General features: G+C 38.6%; 1 protein-coding gene across 7 annotated transcripts in view; it reads left to right on the top strand.

Annotated features, from left to right (window-relative positions):
• Positions 1-12,205, top strand: part of NAV2 (neuron navigator 2) — a 410,112-nt gene extending 397,907 nt beyond the window's left edge. For all 7 annotated transcript variants that reach the window (XM_033006875.2, XM_033006874.2, XM_033006873.2 and 4 more), the window contains 6 exons: positions 677-831; positions 1,320-1,391; positions 1,871-2,067; positions 2,522-2,640; positions 7,159-7,362; positions 8,467-12,205. In XM_033006875.2, coding sequence (XP_032862766.2) covers positions 677-831; positions 1,320-1,391; positions 1,871-2,067; positions 2,522-2,640; positions 7,159-7,362; positions 8,467-8,592 — 873 coding nt within the window. In that variant the 3' untranslated portion in view covers positions 8,593-12,205. The remainder of the gene's footprint in view (positions 1-676; positions 832-1,319; positions 1,392-1,870; positions 2,068-2,521; positions 2,641-7,158; positions 7,363-8,466) is intronic.
• Positions 12,206-14,895: the final 2,690 nt, after the last annotated feature.

Raw genomic sequence — 14,895 nt, 5'->3', positions numbered from 1 at the left:
TTAGGCACGTTCCCCTCTGGAGGAAAGGGATGTTTGAAATTGTGGTTGTAGGCCACTGGTATAATTTGAGACATGCTCTGGAATAAATGCTTTAAAGATGCTGAGAGCATTTCAACCACACCCAGTCACCTGGCAGCAGCCCCACAAACTCATCCTTCTTTCACTGCATTACTGAAGGTATCCAAATTTGGGCTCTGCCAAGGGATGCTTTGTTCCAGATCAACTTTATCAGCTGTATTTCGATAGGCACACAGTTGCAAGAAGATGCAACAAACCTATCTGGGATGCAGAGTCTGGTTTGGTATATGGAGAGTTGAACGAATTCCTGAAAAGAAAGAAAAATACATTTCAGACCTCTGAGTGTCAGATTAGGACAGCATGAATGAAAAAACATAAATCAAACAAGAATATCTTACCTATCTTTAAGCCCTTATCTCACACAGGATTTCTGATATAGTCTTTCAATCTTCAACACAGCCTACAAAAGAGAAAGAAACCCCTGTTGTTCTGTTTTCTCATGGCAAATGTGTACGTTTTTAAGATGGCAGGCTCTTTTCCTTTGGATTTCACGACAGCGCCAGTAGTTCATTTAACTTAACTGGATTTTCAAGGAATATGATGAAAAGCCTCTTTTTTTTTTTTTCTTTTTTTTTTTTTCTTTATATATGCTTTGCAGGAACTCCGCCAATACCTGTCCAACCTTGCAGACCAGTGTAACAGTGAAAATAATGCTGTGGATATGCCTCTTGTAATCATTTTGGATAATTTGCATCATGTTAGCTCCCTAGGAGAGATCTTTAATGGACTTCTAAACTGCAAGTACCACAAATGGTAAAGAAATAATACCAGAACACATTCCAGATTTCAATACTGCAGCCAGACCACCTCCATTGCAAAATGTGATCACAAAACCAAATTCTAGATTAATTTGATAAAGTGGATTAAGATGGCCAGACTGTCTATGTTTTGTACAACACTTCAGAGGCTTTTTTTCTTCATAAAATGGTTGATTCTTCTGAAATCAGTAATAAAGTAGTAGAGGGTTTAGGTAATTTGCATTCACTTCATGCAGTAGATCTTCAGTACTAAAACCCCATTTTTAGTGAAAGTTCCTGCTTTGAGATTTCTGTTTTGGTTTCAGAATTTGATGTTCTCAGAAGTCAGATTCTCAGTAGAGAATTTGGTTATAAATAACTGCAAAAACCTTCTTTGACAAAAGAGGCTTGAATAACCTTTTTAAATGTTGAGATCTTACTAAAAAGTTGCTTTACAACATTTATAAATATGATTTGTTTGGTTTTTTTTTATTTTTTTAATAGTCCATATATTATTGGCACAATGAACCAAGCCACCTCTTCAACACCTAATCTTCAACTTCACCATAATTTCAGGTACTGTTTATTCATGTTTCTTATTTATATTTGTGGGCTGACAAAGGAGTAATGGCTACTGAGTCATCTGAAAATGTCCCTATCAGCTGAAATAGCAGAGAGAAATACCATTAGCTACTAGATGCTGCCCTAACATGTGTGGATTTGTTATAATGCTGTTATTACAGTAACTAACTGCAGTTCATAAATTTTTTCTTTTTCAGAGGATTGTTAACATATTTGATCCTCTAACAAATTTTAAATAAAATAGGCCAAGCAGATACTGAATGAGAACTAAGCTGAAACAATGCACAGTACAAATTGTTTCATTTAGTGAACTCATCATTCCAAAATAATTTTTGCTAAGAAACATATGTGACCGGGACAACCCATTTAGATCATGATAATCATCTAGAAATAAGAAAAGAAATTTAGCCCAGAGAAGGTATGTTCTGTAGCATGAAAGAGAAATAATGGACATTTCTGCTCTTCTGCCACAGATGGGTGCTGTGTGCTAACCACACTGAACCGGTCAAAGGCTTTCTTGGCCGTTTCTTGAGAAGAAAACTAATTGAAACAGAGATCAGTGGCAGGATGAGAAATGCAGAGCTGGTTAAAATTATTGATTGGATTCCCAAGGTCTGGCATCATCTGAACAAATTCTTGGAGGCTCACAGCTCCTCTGATGTTACTATTGGTAAGTGCTCTGTCCATATGCCCAGGCATATGTAAATTGTATGTATTTTATTTCCTTGTATATCATTTTATGTCCTTGTACATTTCCTTGTGCTATATCACATAAAAAAAGGTTTCTTTAAAACCCAACTTATATATGGCAGTGTACTCTGAGGCAAACTGTACAAGAAGTTTCTAATTTTTTTTTTTCTTCTAAATAAAAAGGTCTTCTTTCTAAGTCTTGGATACAAACTGTGTTATGAAACCTAGTTAATTGGTTTCGCTTTGAAGGCTGTAGGTTTTCAAGTTGATTCAGAGGATCTTGGAGCTCTCGGGAAGAGCAGTTCACCAGATAGCTAATTATGTTTTCTCACTTTTGGCTTCTTTCTCCAGAGAGCTGGAATTTGTTGTTTGAGCCTTTTTTGAGGCATACCATGATTGTGATTTGAGTGTAATACCTGAATTTCCCTTTTCAGGTCCACGGCTCTTCCTCTCCTGTCCGATAGATGTAGATGGTTCTAGAGTTTGGTTTACTGACTTGTGGAATTACTCCATCATCCCATATCTTCTGGAGGCAGTTAGAGAAGGGCTACAGGTGAGCAGACAAAAGTCAAGAATCATAGGTCTTGAATGTTATCTCTTCAAAAGGCAACACAGCATTGGACAAAACTGAGTTACAGCAACGTTTTCTGTAGGTAAAACTTTGCACACTGAATACCTGCATGTCTGTGAAAATGTAACCTAAATTGTCATTAATTTCAGGCAGTAATACTCACTTCAAACAGTTTTTAAATACAGAGTGGAAGCACTAAAAGTCAAAATTCGATTTTTTGAGAAGTGCTTAGATGCCCAACTATGACGTTTTCAGTGAGGGGAACTAAACACCCAAATATCTTTCAATATTCTGTTCCAGAAGCGCACCTTAAAATTGTGCATCTGAAGAACGTGTTTGTGGTCATTAACTTAGTTACGGAGGATTTTCCTTTGTAAATCATATCTTTCAACAGAGGAAGAACAAAGCTGTGTATGGAGACAAACGTATTAATGCGTGACAGGATCAGTACCAGTGACATTTTGATTATTTCTCAGTCTACAGGATGTTTTTTTTAGTAGATTACTTCATAATTCTTTCGGGGACCATAGTGAAATCATCACGGATTGCCTGTACTTAGTAAGTGATTCATACTCTATCAATTGGGATAGTTTTAAGCATTGCCGCACAATGCTTAGCATCTGTACAACTATAAAGCTTGCTGGAATCAGGAGGGGAGGGTTCAACAGAGTATTGCTATTGACTTGCCATGTAACTGGAAAAAATAACCTTTTTTAATTCTTTGGTCCTCTGTTCATGTACTAAGCATGGCAGCACATAGCTTAAAAGACAGGTTTGGAGACAGCATAATCAAATATCAGTAGATTTGGGGCATTGCATACATGAAAGTAATTATTTTTGATAAAGCTTTTTCTCTGAGAAAGTTCCCTGTATTTTGGTAACATGAAGAGCCAGGGCAGATGGGAACCTGAAGCCTTCCCATTGCGGCATCTGTTAGCAGACAGCTCATTTTCAAGTCACTTCTTTTTCCATAGAGCTAAACACAAGAACACACATACAGAAATAAAAAGGTGGATCACAGTGAGAGTCTGGAAGATTTTAAAAAGGTCAAAAAGTAGATGGAGAACAGGAAATTACAGCAATGCATTGGGAGCTTGTGTTTTGGTGAGAGAATAAATGCCATTTTAAGGGCATAAGCTATAATTACATCTGATAAAGATAGGAAGAGGGTAGTACTTCTATACATAAAAAGACTCATTAGGAAGATAAAAGTGTGGAAAAGGTTCAGAAAAGAGCAGTAGGTATCATTAAGATACAGGAGATTCAATGAGGGAGATGAGCAGCTCAAACTATTCAGTTTATTCAAGATGAATCTAAAATATTACTTGGTCTATCAGAGCCTTCTGCTTTAGTCTTGCAGGGGAAAAAAAGAGTCTAGTGGATGTTTGACAAGTTTGGACTAGAAAAATTCATACCATAAGTAAGACACAACTTGTTTTTAGTAATATCAATTAACAAAATTTTATGTGTGATCTCCATCACATATGTGTCTGTGTGAAGTCTATCGGAAGCATGAAATAACTCCAGATACGAGCTCAATGAAGAACCAGTTGTGTTGCAGAATGTTTGTGTAAAACAGTTCTCTGTTCTGCTCTTCCTTAGGGCTCACCATTGCAGTGTTTGTCAGGATGCCTTGCCATTAAGATACATAAAAAAAAGCGCGAAAGATTTATTTTGGAAAATACTGAGATTTTGTTTTTATATGCTTGTTTGTTACGTTACTATGCAGTACCCTTTCTGTATTAGAGGTTCAACTCTTCTCTGCATGGGAATACTCTGCAGAGAATGGAGAAATCGGGAAGATGCACTAGTCTGAGTGCTTGAAGAAGGGCTGTAAAAAAAGGAGCGGGTGGGGATTTTACATTGTCCAGTTAAAGCCACCTTGGGTTTCACTTGCTACCTGTACAGCAGAGATTTATAGATGTTTACAGAGAGACGAGAAAATCCTGTCACAGAAAACTGAGCTTATACTAATGGCTTCTTACAAATCTACAAACTGTATGAATTCTTCAACAAGTTTTGGCTAAAATTTGGGCAAACTGATTGCCATTTGAAATTTCTCAGTGTCTGGAGACCTTATTTTCTTTGGGACAATTGTGGTAAATTCTTAGGCATGAGGAAAATGATAGGTCCTGGAGTACAAAACACACAGAGGAACTTTGCTAGAAATAGAACAGGAGATCCATTTTACATAAGACTTCCTATCAGGGAAGATAATGGGAACTAATAATCTTTTTGACCTAAAATGAGAGAACATGTGACTGTTTCCTCCTGAAATGGAGAAATTTGATACTCACAGGGATGCTTGGGCTCCTTGTACTGTGTGTTGAAGCTCTCATATTGCTGGTCAGTAGATGCAGAAAGCATTGAAAAATTAGTAATGGAAATTAAGAGAGAGAAAACCCATATTTTTGTTTGCTTGTTTTCCCTGATATGTGCATCTTTCCATAGGTTGAGTGGCTTCCATTCCAAGTATGAGGATTTCAGTTTCTCACTTTGTGCTTTAGATTCTTTATCCACTTCAGTCCCATGTCCCCAAATTCCACTTATTCATTTCTGTCTAAATAATTTCTCTTTTGTTTAGTCAATGGATAAGAATATGACTTCAGTAGAAGAGTAGCCACAGTTGTGCTAATCAACAAGCTAAGGCTAGAAATGTATGTTTTATTTTGGACTTTTCTGTCCCCCGTACCCGCAAAGGCTCCTCTGAGAACACATCTTCATGAAACTGCCTGCCAGAAAGGAAGGGTGGACTGCTGTTTTCACTCTGATCTCTGTGGATCTAAGCTGAACTATTTTTACGTTTCTGTTTCTCATTTAGAGAACTATTTTGGGTCAAAGACAAGTGAGCCAAATGGATCCTTACAATAATTGCTCCCACTGGAGCTGAGTTTTTTTGTTCTTTAAAACAGGGATGTGAAAATTAGAGGGCTCTGTAAAACCCCAGTTCTTCCTGCTCGGTGTATCAATACAGAGTGCAGCACCAGCAAAACGAAGACCCAGAGTCCCTGTGGCTTTCTGCCACTGTCACTCGTACTCTGGTGAATTCTCTTTGGTGTTTTGTGAATCAGCCTGTTCCACCCTTGGTCTCTTAATTGCTCCCTAGAAAATGTGCACATGAAAGGGATCAACAGAGCAGGTTGCTGTGGAAGGGAATAGGAAGTTAGTCATTCAGTCTCTCATCTCCTGAAGATATGTGATGATATCCTATTTGAAATGGGAATTTTACTTACTAGCTAATTTTCAGAAATGAGCTGGGATCCACACAGACCTTCTAGGTAGCAAAGACATGTGAAAAATATAAAATCCTCTCCACTCAGCACTGACATCTATTGCTGTAAATTTGAGAACAAGATTAAAATAGGAGATCTGGTTTACCGCAGCTTGAAGACATTATGCTGGGAAAATAATATAATATAGTACAGCTCGAGGATGAAGAGTATTTGGGCTGCGGCAGAGGCCGTGTTTGAGATGGCCTAGCACCATCTGCTGGGCACCTCTGCTGGGGGCTGGGACCGCTCACTCCTGCCTCAGAAGAAAGCAGATGTTGCTATTTAGAGCAATTTATTTAACACTTGGTGCATGCAAAAAAACAAAACCACAAAAAACCTGAGAAGCTATAGTGATGAGGAAAGTGAGGTAGTCTTAGATTTGGCAGAGAGCAGATGAATTTCTTTGTTAGACCACTGCTTTTCCCTCTGTGCACTGTGCAGGAGAGTTCTCTGAATTCAGTATGCCAGGAACGAACTCCAGTTGCTGAAGGATATTTAGGCCGAGATTTATGAAGCAGAATTAAAAGTTTTCATGTTGCTTCAAGCTGTAGTTATGCTTTCGAAAGTCATGTGCCATTAAAATGAATTTATTATCTGATTAAGGCAAGCTTAACTGAATATAACAAGAATACATTGGGATTCAGTAACACAGTCTGTTCAAAACAGAAGAAGTTTTTGAAGTAGAACTTGCTTACTGGAAGAAGGAATGTGAACATAGCCAATTCCTGCTGGCGCTTTTTCTTGGTTGAATACAAAGAAATTCCCCTGACTTGAAAACTTTGTGCTATGACATCCATCATTATTGCCTGATGACAGGTCTCACATTTCCTCCTGCACATTCCACTGACAGCGGTTTCACGATGACAGCAAACGTAGATAAGGCAGTTGCTGGTACAGTCTGGATGTCAACACTGATAGCCTCTGTTCTATGTTGACTTTATATGTTAACTTTATTAAGTGAGGTTTTTTTCAGGTCTCCCTTTCTTTAGTTAGTGCCAACAGAAGGGCACTGCAGACTCAAAGGAGGTGGTCAGTCTCTTCCAAGTCAGTTGTCATTAAAAACAGCAAAAACTTTTTATGTCATTAGGGTGAGGGAAATCTCATTTGTTTGTGTTCAGCCCTGTTTGCACGTGTTTTCTGCAATCCAAGACTCATGGCACATTCATTGTGCTTAGGTATGAAATGGTAGACTAATAGAAATGTTTTACATGTTTTTATGCTTTTCCAGTTGTATGGGAGGAGAGCGCCCTGGGAAGATCCCGCCAAATGGGTAATGGACACCTATCCTTGGGCAGCCACCCCCCAGCACCATGAGTGGCCTCCTCTGCTACAGCTGCGGCCTGAAGACGTGGGCTTTGATGGCTACTCGATGTCACGGGAAGGCTCAACGAGCAAACAAGTTCCAGTGAGTGATGCTGAAGGAGATCCTTTGGTAAGCTTTCATTTTTGGAACGGCTGAACTGCTTCATTTCCCTTGTTGCTAGGGATTAGAAGTGGGAATAAAAAAGTAAAGGACAGTTAAGGAGTGTTGAACAGTTCTCAAATGGGAAGGTAATGTTTCTGGGAAAGTCATCACGTCAGCTCAGGGAATGCATTTGCACAGAAAGCCTGTACAGTTTTGCAAGAAACGGCAGCAGAAGCTTTCCAGATTAATTTCTTGAGGATATTTTGAGTGTTCGTTTTTTGAGGAGTGAGTGTGTGTAATAAACTTAATCTCTACACTGTGGAATTAAATATGTGATTGTCTTACACATACTTGAATAACACAGTGGAACCATTTTGTTTAGCCTGTTTTGCCACAATTACAAAATAGTCTTGTTGCTTTGTTTTACATGCTTTTTAGAGCTGTATTCTTGACACTAAATGAGAATTGAGATTTTAAAAAAATACGTGAACTAATAATCTCCACGACTGGTGTCTAATTTATGAATCAGAAATGACATGCAGGCACAGGGAAATATTAACATATGTTTGTATAGAATGTATAAATTGAGTTTGAAGGTAACATTAAATATATATTTTCTTCCAATGGGAAACAGTTATTGAAACTGCTATGCAAACTATGTATGCCCTGAAGCTGTTCTGTTGAGGTGTACATTTTTCTGGACAATTGGGAGTATAGAACATGTGTTCCGCTTTTCACCAGCTCATATATACATATACAAATATCAAGGTAGTTAATAGTACATTTGAATTTGCTTCTTTTGATCGATCTGTACGTATTTCCATGGGTCAGAGCAAGAGAGGAGTAGGATGCTTGCAGAATCCTGTCGAGTATGGCTGTGGACAGATCCCTTCAGTCGTCTCATTTTCACATTTACTGGAAAATATACTTCTCATGACTAACTTGTGTGCTGCTATAACATGTTCTACAGTTAATATTTCTTTTCAGACTCAGTATTAATTACCCTGCCTGTCTCTTCCTTTCCTTTGTTACCCACTGGCAAAGTGAATGCCACTGTAGCTTCCACATGGAGTTGATTTTTTTTTTTTTACCTCAGAATATAAATAATCATGAACTTCTGTGCCTTTGCAGATGAATATGCTAATGAGACTGCAAGAAGCAGCCAACTACTCAAGTCCCCAGAGTTACGACAGTGACTCTAACAGCAACAGCCATCATGATGACATCCTCGATTCGTCTCTGGAGTCGACCTTGTGATCTTCCACAGATAGAAATAGGTTGTTTCCATTATTGCTTTCCCACTTGGCAAGAACCCTGATCACAGACTCATGAAAAGGGCGTGTTCCTGGGCTGGGCTGGGATCTCAGTATTAGAGCTGCAAGAACAGCAAGACACGTAGAGTCACTCTTGAACCTGGGTGCAGGCAACCCAAGCAACCTTTGTATTGTTTTTCTTTTGACGATGATGAGAACTGCACTATTCCTTTGTTTTCTTCTGTTTAGTTGCTGTAAGCGCTCATGCCTAAGATACTGAAGATGTTAAAAATAAATCATCATTGCTAAAAGTTGAAGGTGCGGGGGGGATCTTCACAGCTATGAAGCAAACAGCTTTGTGTCATGTACTATCTGGAAGGAGAGGGGAGAGGAAATTTTTGCCTATGCTGCTTCTGACCAAACACATTTAGGTGAGGGCTGGACTTTTACCAATCAGCTTTGTGGATTAAACTCAGCTTCATATAGTTCTGGTGCTATAACAATATCGCTTGCCTTGGTAATAATACTCAATAAAGGCAAAGCTGCAAAACAGGGAAGTTTGAATAAATATTTTAAAAGATTTAAAAAAAAAAAAAAAAAAAGAAAAAGAAAAGAAAACAAAAAGCGCTGCTCTCCTTGCCAGTCTGAGACCTTGGCTTTCTTTCATTGTGTGTTTATAAAGATATATATATAAATAGGAATATATAAAAATATATATACGGTCTGAACAAATCAGGTTTTTTCAAACACTGTGTAACAATCAATCCTACTACAAGTGAAAGATCAGGTAGCCCTTTGCTAGTCAGGGCCTGATTCTCTCCCCAGTTACATCCACATAACCAACTCGGTTGACTTCAGTGGCATTACACCCAATTTATTTACACTGATGTGAGTGAGTTTCCCTCCTCCGCAGAAGTCAGCGAAAGGGCCTTGCCCTGTGAAGTCCTACAGCTCTGAAGGACGTTCGGCAGTGCACAGGCGTCATGAGCCCTGTACACGGGGGTGCACTGCACCCCTGAAAAGGGATTAATCGGACTTTCAGTTTATAATTCTTGCCATGAAATGTTACAGCTGTTTTCTAAAACCTTTGGGTTTTGTTCAGAGGTTTTGTTCCAATCAGCACAACCACAAATGTGTTAATTAAAACTCTGCTCTGTGGCAGTTCCAGTGCTACTGTGGTGACAACATTTATTTCCATGACATTTCTTTTTAACTAGTAAAAAAAAAAAAAATGGTATTTTAGCAGTATTCAGATCTGGAAGAAAAGGAGGGAAGGTACTACATCTTTTAAGTTTAGCTGGGCCATGCTTTTGAGTTTTGGCAGAGCTGTGAACCTGGTTTTATTTCTCCTCCTCTCTGAACGCACACACCTACACTATCAGTGTTAAGGCTTGTACTTCTGTTGGGGAACAAGAACACCTCCCAAGGAATTGCACTTTCCTTTTTACGGAAGCAAATGCTTACACCACCATCACAACGTCAGCTGTACCTCAGCAAAAACATCACTCCTCAATATTGATTTGTACTAGCCTTTCCAGCTATCTTTTGGTGCTGACTTTTAAAGCGATGCCTTATTTTGTACTAATTGTGTTTGATTAAATTAGTGCTGTATATTATGAGATTTTATTTAAAGAAACAGGGCTATAGTCATCTCTTGGAATATCATAAGTTGCTGTGAATATTGTTTGTATGAGATGCTAAAATTTGTTTAAATGTGACAAAAAAGGAGGGAAATGAGATAACTTTTCGGGTTCATATCAATCCGCAGCTAATAAATCACTAAAGAGCTGTTCTATCCATGCAGGAGGGAAAAAAAAAAAAGCTTTTCAGCTATAATAAATGATGTCATTAGTAAATTACAGGAATATGCTGGTATTTCAATGTGGAGAAAGAAAACTTATTACAAACACTTTTTTAAGAGCTTGTGGGTTTAAAGTAATAGACAAGTTCATGCTTCTGTGACTCAGCTTGAGAGGATCGTTTTATTATACCTCATGACTTTCTGTAACATAACTGTACTTTGTCTTACTGAGCTGGTCTTGAATCTGCTCCCGTTACAACTTTTAAGTGCTGATGACTTTTTGTTTTTAAAGAAAAATATTGTAAAAGAAAAATTTAAATATTTTAACGATGGGGGTGAAATGCTTGGTGTTGTTACTGTTTTAACCTTATGAACTCTATTTCATTATTTCACTGAATGAAATACCAAGGGTTACTCAGCCAATGTTCCTAATCCAGTTCTTGGTACTGTAAAAACGGGATAGATCTATATGGAATCATATACATAGCATGCTGATGATGAGTTTGAGAGAGGTTAATTTTTCCAGTAGTCTTGACAATTCTGCTTCCCAGCACTGACTTTACCTACTACTACTGTGAATTTTGGTACCTAATCCCCCAACTGAATCCATGCAGATAGAGCATGTGCCTGTAGAAAAATCCAGTTGCAGGGCTAGGGCTTTAAATGGACTTAATATCCTAGAAAATGTCTCAGTTAACCTTTAACTGAGTGCTGTAAGATGTTTAAAATGGTGTTTTATTTGTGGGGAATGGGGTACTGTTTGTTTTTTTTTTTTTCCTCCTTTTTAATCCTGTGCTTAAGCTCAGGAAATAATTTCTGTTATCTTCTGTTTTGTATTGACACTAACTTGGATTACAGTGAGAGAGGCAATTTTGAGTAGGCTAGTCATTCTAAGCATCACAATATTCAGTGTCTTTTCTGAAACTTCGGGAAGCAGGGTTACCTGTTGTGCACGTCTTAGTTTTTAATCAAGACTTTTCATAGATTAAATCTCTCTTCAAGTGACTTTATTCTCATTAAAGGCTTTTTCAAAACGCTTCCTTTTTTTATTTTTCTTCTTTTTTTGCCTTTTTTTCCTTGAGAAGTTGGCTTGTTTAAAAAAAAAAAAAAAACAAGAAAGAAATGCAAGATTCTATGCAACATTCACATTGAGTTCTAAATTGAAAGTATAAACCATTTTCTTTCCTTCAGAACTGCCAAGAATGATACAGGCCATAAATGAGATGTGTTTTATTTAGGGAAAGGGAGGGGAGGGGGTTGGTTAGCCTTTTTGTACATTTTGGAAGAAGCAAACTGATATTTCATTGTTGATGCTTAACTTCGATATTATGTGTATGAAATCTTGTCTAAATGTGGCAATTTTCTTTCAAGAAAAAAATACAAAAACAAAGCAAAAAAATCTTTGTCAATATTAAATGGAAGGTTGCTGTTTTGATCTAGTCATTTCCAGTGGAACAGTTTATGAAATATGTTCTATAAGATGTACATTTTTTCATTGTAACATAGAAATGTAAATATTTGATTAAAAGTGCTGCATTTTGATGAATTTTTTCTAGCCATTTTTAAAGAGAAAAACTAGGAATTGAGTATTTTGTGTACGTTTATGATGTTTTCCATTTGCTCCTCTCCCTATTTAATTTTCAGTTCTCATTTAGGATTGGAATTTGTGAATGGTCTGTTTGAGATCATGCTTCCCCTTTCTCACCTTCCCCATTTCTCTCCCTTCCCTGCCCCTGTGTCATGGAGAATAAAGCTGATGATTGTACCAGTCTTAAATTATTCATGATCCAATAAAATTGATGCTTATTTATTCAGATCTGTGGCTTCCCAGAACATTTTGTCCCTTCTTAATCAACAATTTCTATATTTTATTTGAAGATTGTGGGGTTCACTTCTTGTTTTTATTGGCTTCTTATAAGTACTTGTGAAAAGATGCCAACAGCTGTTGTCCACATCCAGGAGGAATTCTACACCAATACAGTTCTCTCCTATAGCTAATGTCTGCCCGCAGTATCCATCAAGATCTGCCCAAGCAGAGACTAGTCTATCCATTTGGAGTGTCTCTGCATAAAGCTCACGGTCAGTCAATACGTGGCCAGCCAGCCATCCCAATACCAGCTGGTGCCGGCTGCTTTTTCAAGAGAAGTCCCTCTTGGTCATGAGGGCTGTGGGTGGCAGTGTGTGTTAGTCTTGTTCTGAACGTGCTTTGCAGAATGAACTTCACAGAATCATAGCGTGGTTTGGGTTGGAAGGGACCTTTAAAGGCCATTTAGTCAAACCCCCCTGCAATGAGCAGGGACCTCTTCAACTAGATCAGGTTGCTTGGAGCCCCATTGAACCTGACCTTGAATGTTTCCAGGTATGGGAAACTTCTAGGAGTACTTAACTTGGTGACCCTGGGCAGTTCAGATGGGTTACTTCTAATAAGACCATGACAATTTTTGATTTGCAGAGAAAACACGACGGAATTTTTCTGGTAACTGCAAAGGCATTGTTGGCATCACTTCAACCTCCAAGGCAATCTCTAGACTGTGTGTGTGCCCAAGCACAAATATGAGGCCATCAACAAGTCTGCCCTTGCTCTGGTGGGTCTTTCAAACTATTTTCATTCTCATTTCTGGGCAATTGTTTTAAAGGAAGGAAACTTCAGGACATTAAGAAATTCAGTTCATAGTATCATAGAGCGCTTTGTGTTGGAAGGGACCTTTAAAGGCCATCTAGTCCAACCACCCCCACAATGAGCAGGGACATCTTCAAATAGATCAGGTTGCCTAGAGCCCTGTCCAACGTGGCCCTGAATGTTTCCAAGGGTGGGGCATCTGCAACCTTTCTGGGCAACCTACACATTCCACACATTATTACAATTTCCTCTTCACCCCTTTGATAGAGACACTGATTATACAACGACAAATTTACATTGGTCAAGAAGAACATACAGGTGTTTGTTCTTCTTTCTTTCAAACAAATACTCTGTCTAACTCGGTTGGGGTGGAGAAAAAAAGTAGTCTGTTTTCAGAAAGGATAAATCCAAAACCCTCTGCACTTGAAATGTAAGGGATAGTTCTCAAGAGCAGTAATTTTTTTCCTGAAGACTACTTTCTATTTATATTTCTGCTTTCTTGACAGTTCCTTGTAATTATCTTGTCCTCTACTTACTGATTTGAACTACTAATATCGGTAGGACAGATTCACCTATATCAAAGAAAAAGTTTCAAAAGACAATAAATTCTGCTGAAAATTTATGATCTGCATTCAAGTTTAGTTTAAACTAAAAATACTCTTCTGTTAATAATGCAGCAGTGCAAACTGTAACTCAGAGCTAAACTTCCATAATGTGGGCTTCATCTATCCCTCTGCAGGAATTTTCCAGAGGCAGAATAGTTTTGGACATGCTTAAGCATATTTTTCTGTGCTCTGTAAACTTCCTTTGATTCACAGAATTGCATGTTTTAGAATTGGCCCGTGAAAATGCTCCAGCCCTGATCTTGGACAGTGTTTGAATCAATACTGGACTGGCACCAAAATGCTTAATATCGCTCAGAAATTTTCCCTTTCTTTCCTTTTTCGGCTGCCCTGTCCGTTCCCCATGTTGTTGTTCTCTTCTTTGTACACACTGTTTTATACACGCCACTTCACTTTTTCCTTTACCTCATTTTCTCTTTAACCTTTATTGCCCTGCTTTCCTGTTTACAACATCTTATTTCATTCTTATTTTATAGCCTTTCTGAATCCACCTCACCATTTCCCAGTGCTGTAGGATCAGTGCTGACTTCCTTTCTGCAATGGAAAGGGAAATTCCCTGGAGTCATTTTATGAACTCAGTCCACAGCCTGTGACGTGTAATGACACACTTCGCTTTCCACTGGTATTTTGAAGTAGTCAGAGGAAATACCTCCTGACACTCTTCAGGCTCCCATCCTCTCTTCTGCACTGATGCTGATGATTCTGATGTTAATCTTGATGTTAGGTGTGATAACCAAGGCCTTGTGATATGGAAACACCTACTCTTCATTGGTTTCTAGCTTTTAATGTGGACAATCAGTCTGGTTCTCTCTGCTCCACAGTTTATAGCCCCCACTTGGCACAGGGAGGACCCAGGTGAAGTTGTTTTTCATAGCACATGTTTGCAGTATGTCAGCAGGAGAGGAGCAGCTGCCCATGGACCCTATAAGCCCACAGTCATTCCCAACCCCTCCTTGTTTATCAGGAGAAGACTTATGGGGGTTAGAGCAGAGCACAGCAGCTGAGGACAAATCTCATCTCTGCCAGTGGTGGTGGGACTGACTGTAGACAAACACTTCCTCATTGACATCTCCATTTCCTTAGCCACAGAAATAAATCCATGTTCCTCTCTCCTTCCTTGATCACAGAATCATAGAATGGTTCGGGTTGGAAGGAACCTTTAAAGGTCATCTAGCCCAACAGCCCCACACTGAGCAGGGACATCTTCAATAGATCAGGTTGCTCAGATACACAGATACTTTTAATTTGCTCCTTTGCTGAAGA

The sequence above is a fragment of the Tyto alba genome, unplaced genomic scaffold (assembly GCF_018691265.1).
Source record: "Tyto alba isolate M040663 unplaced genomic scaffold, T.alba_DEE_v4.0 Super-Scaffold_8, whole genome shotgun sequence".
NCBI lineage: Eukaryota > Metazoa > Chordata > Aves > Strigiformes > Tytonidae > Tyto > Tyto alba.
This window is presented reverse-complemented; position numbering and strand designations above follow the sequence as displayed.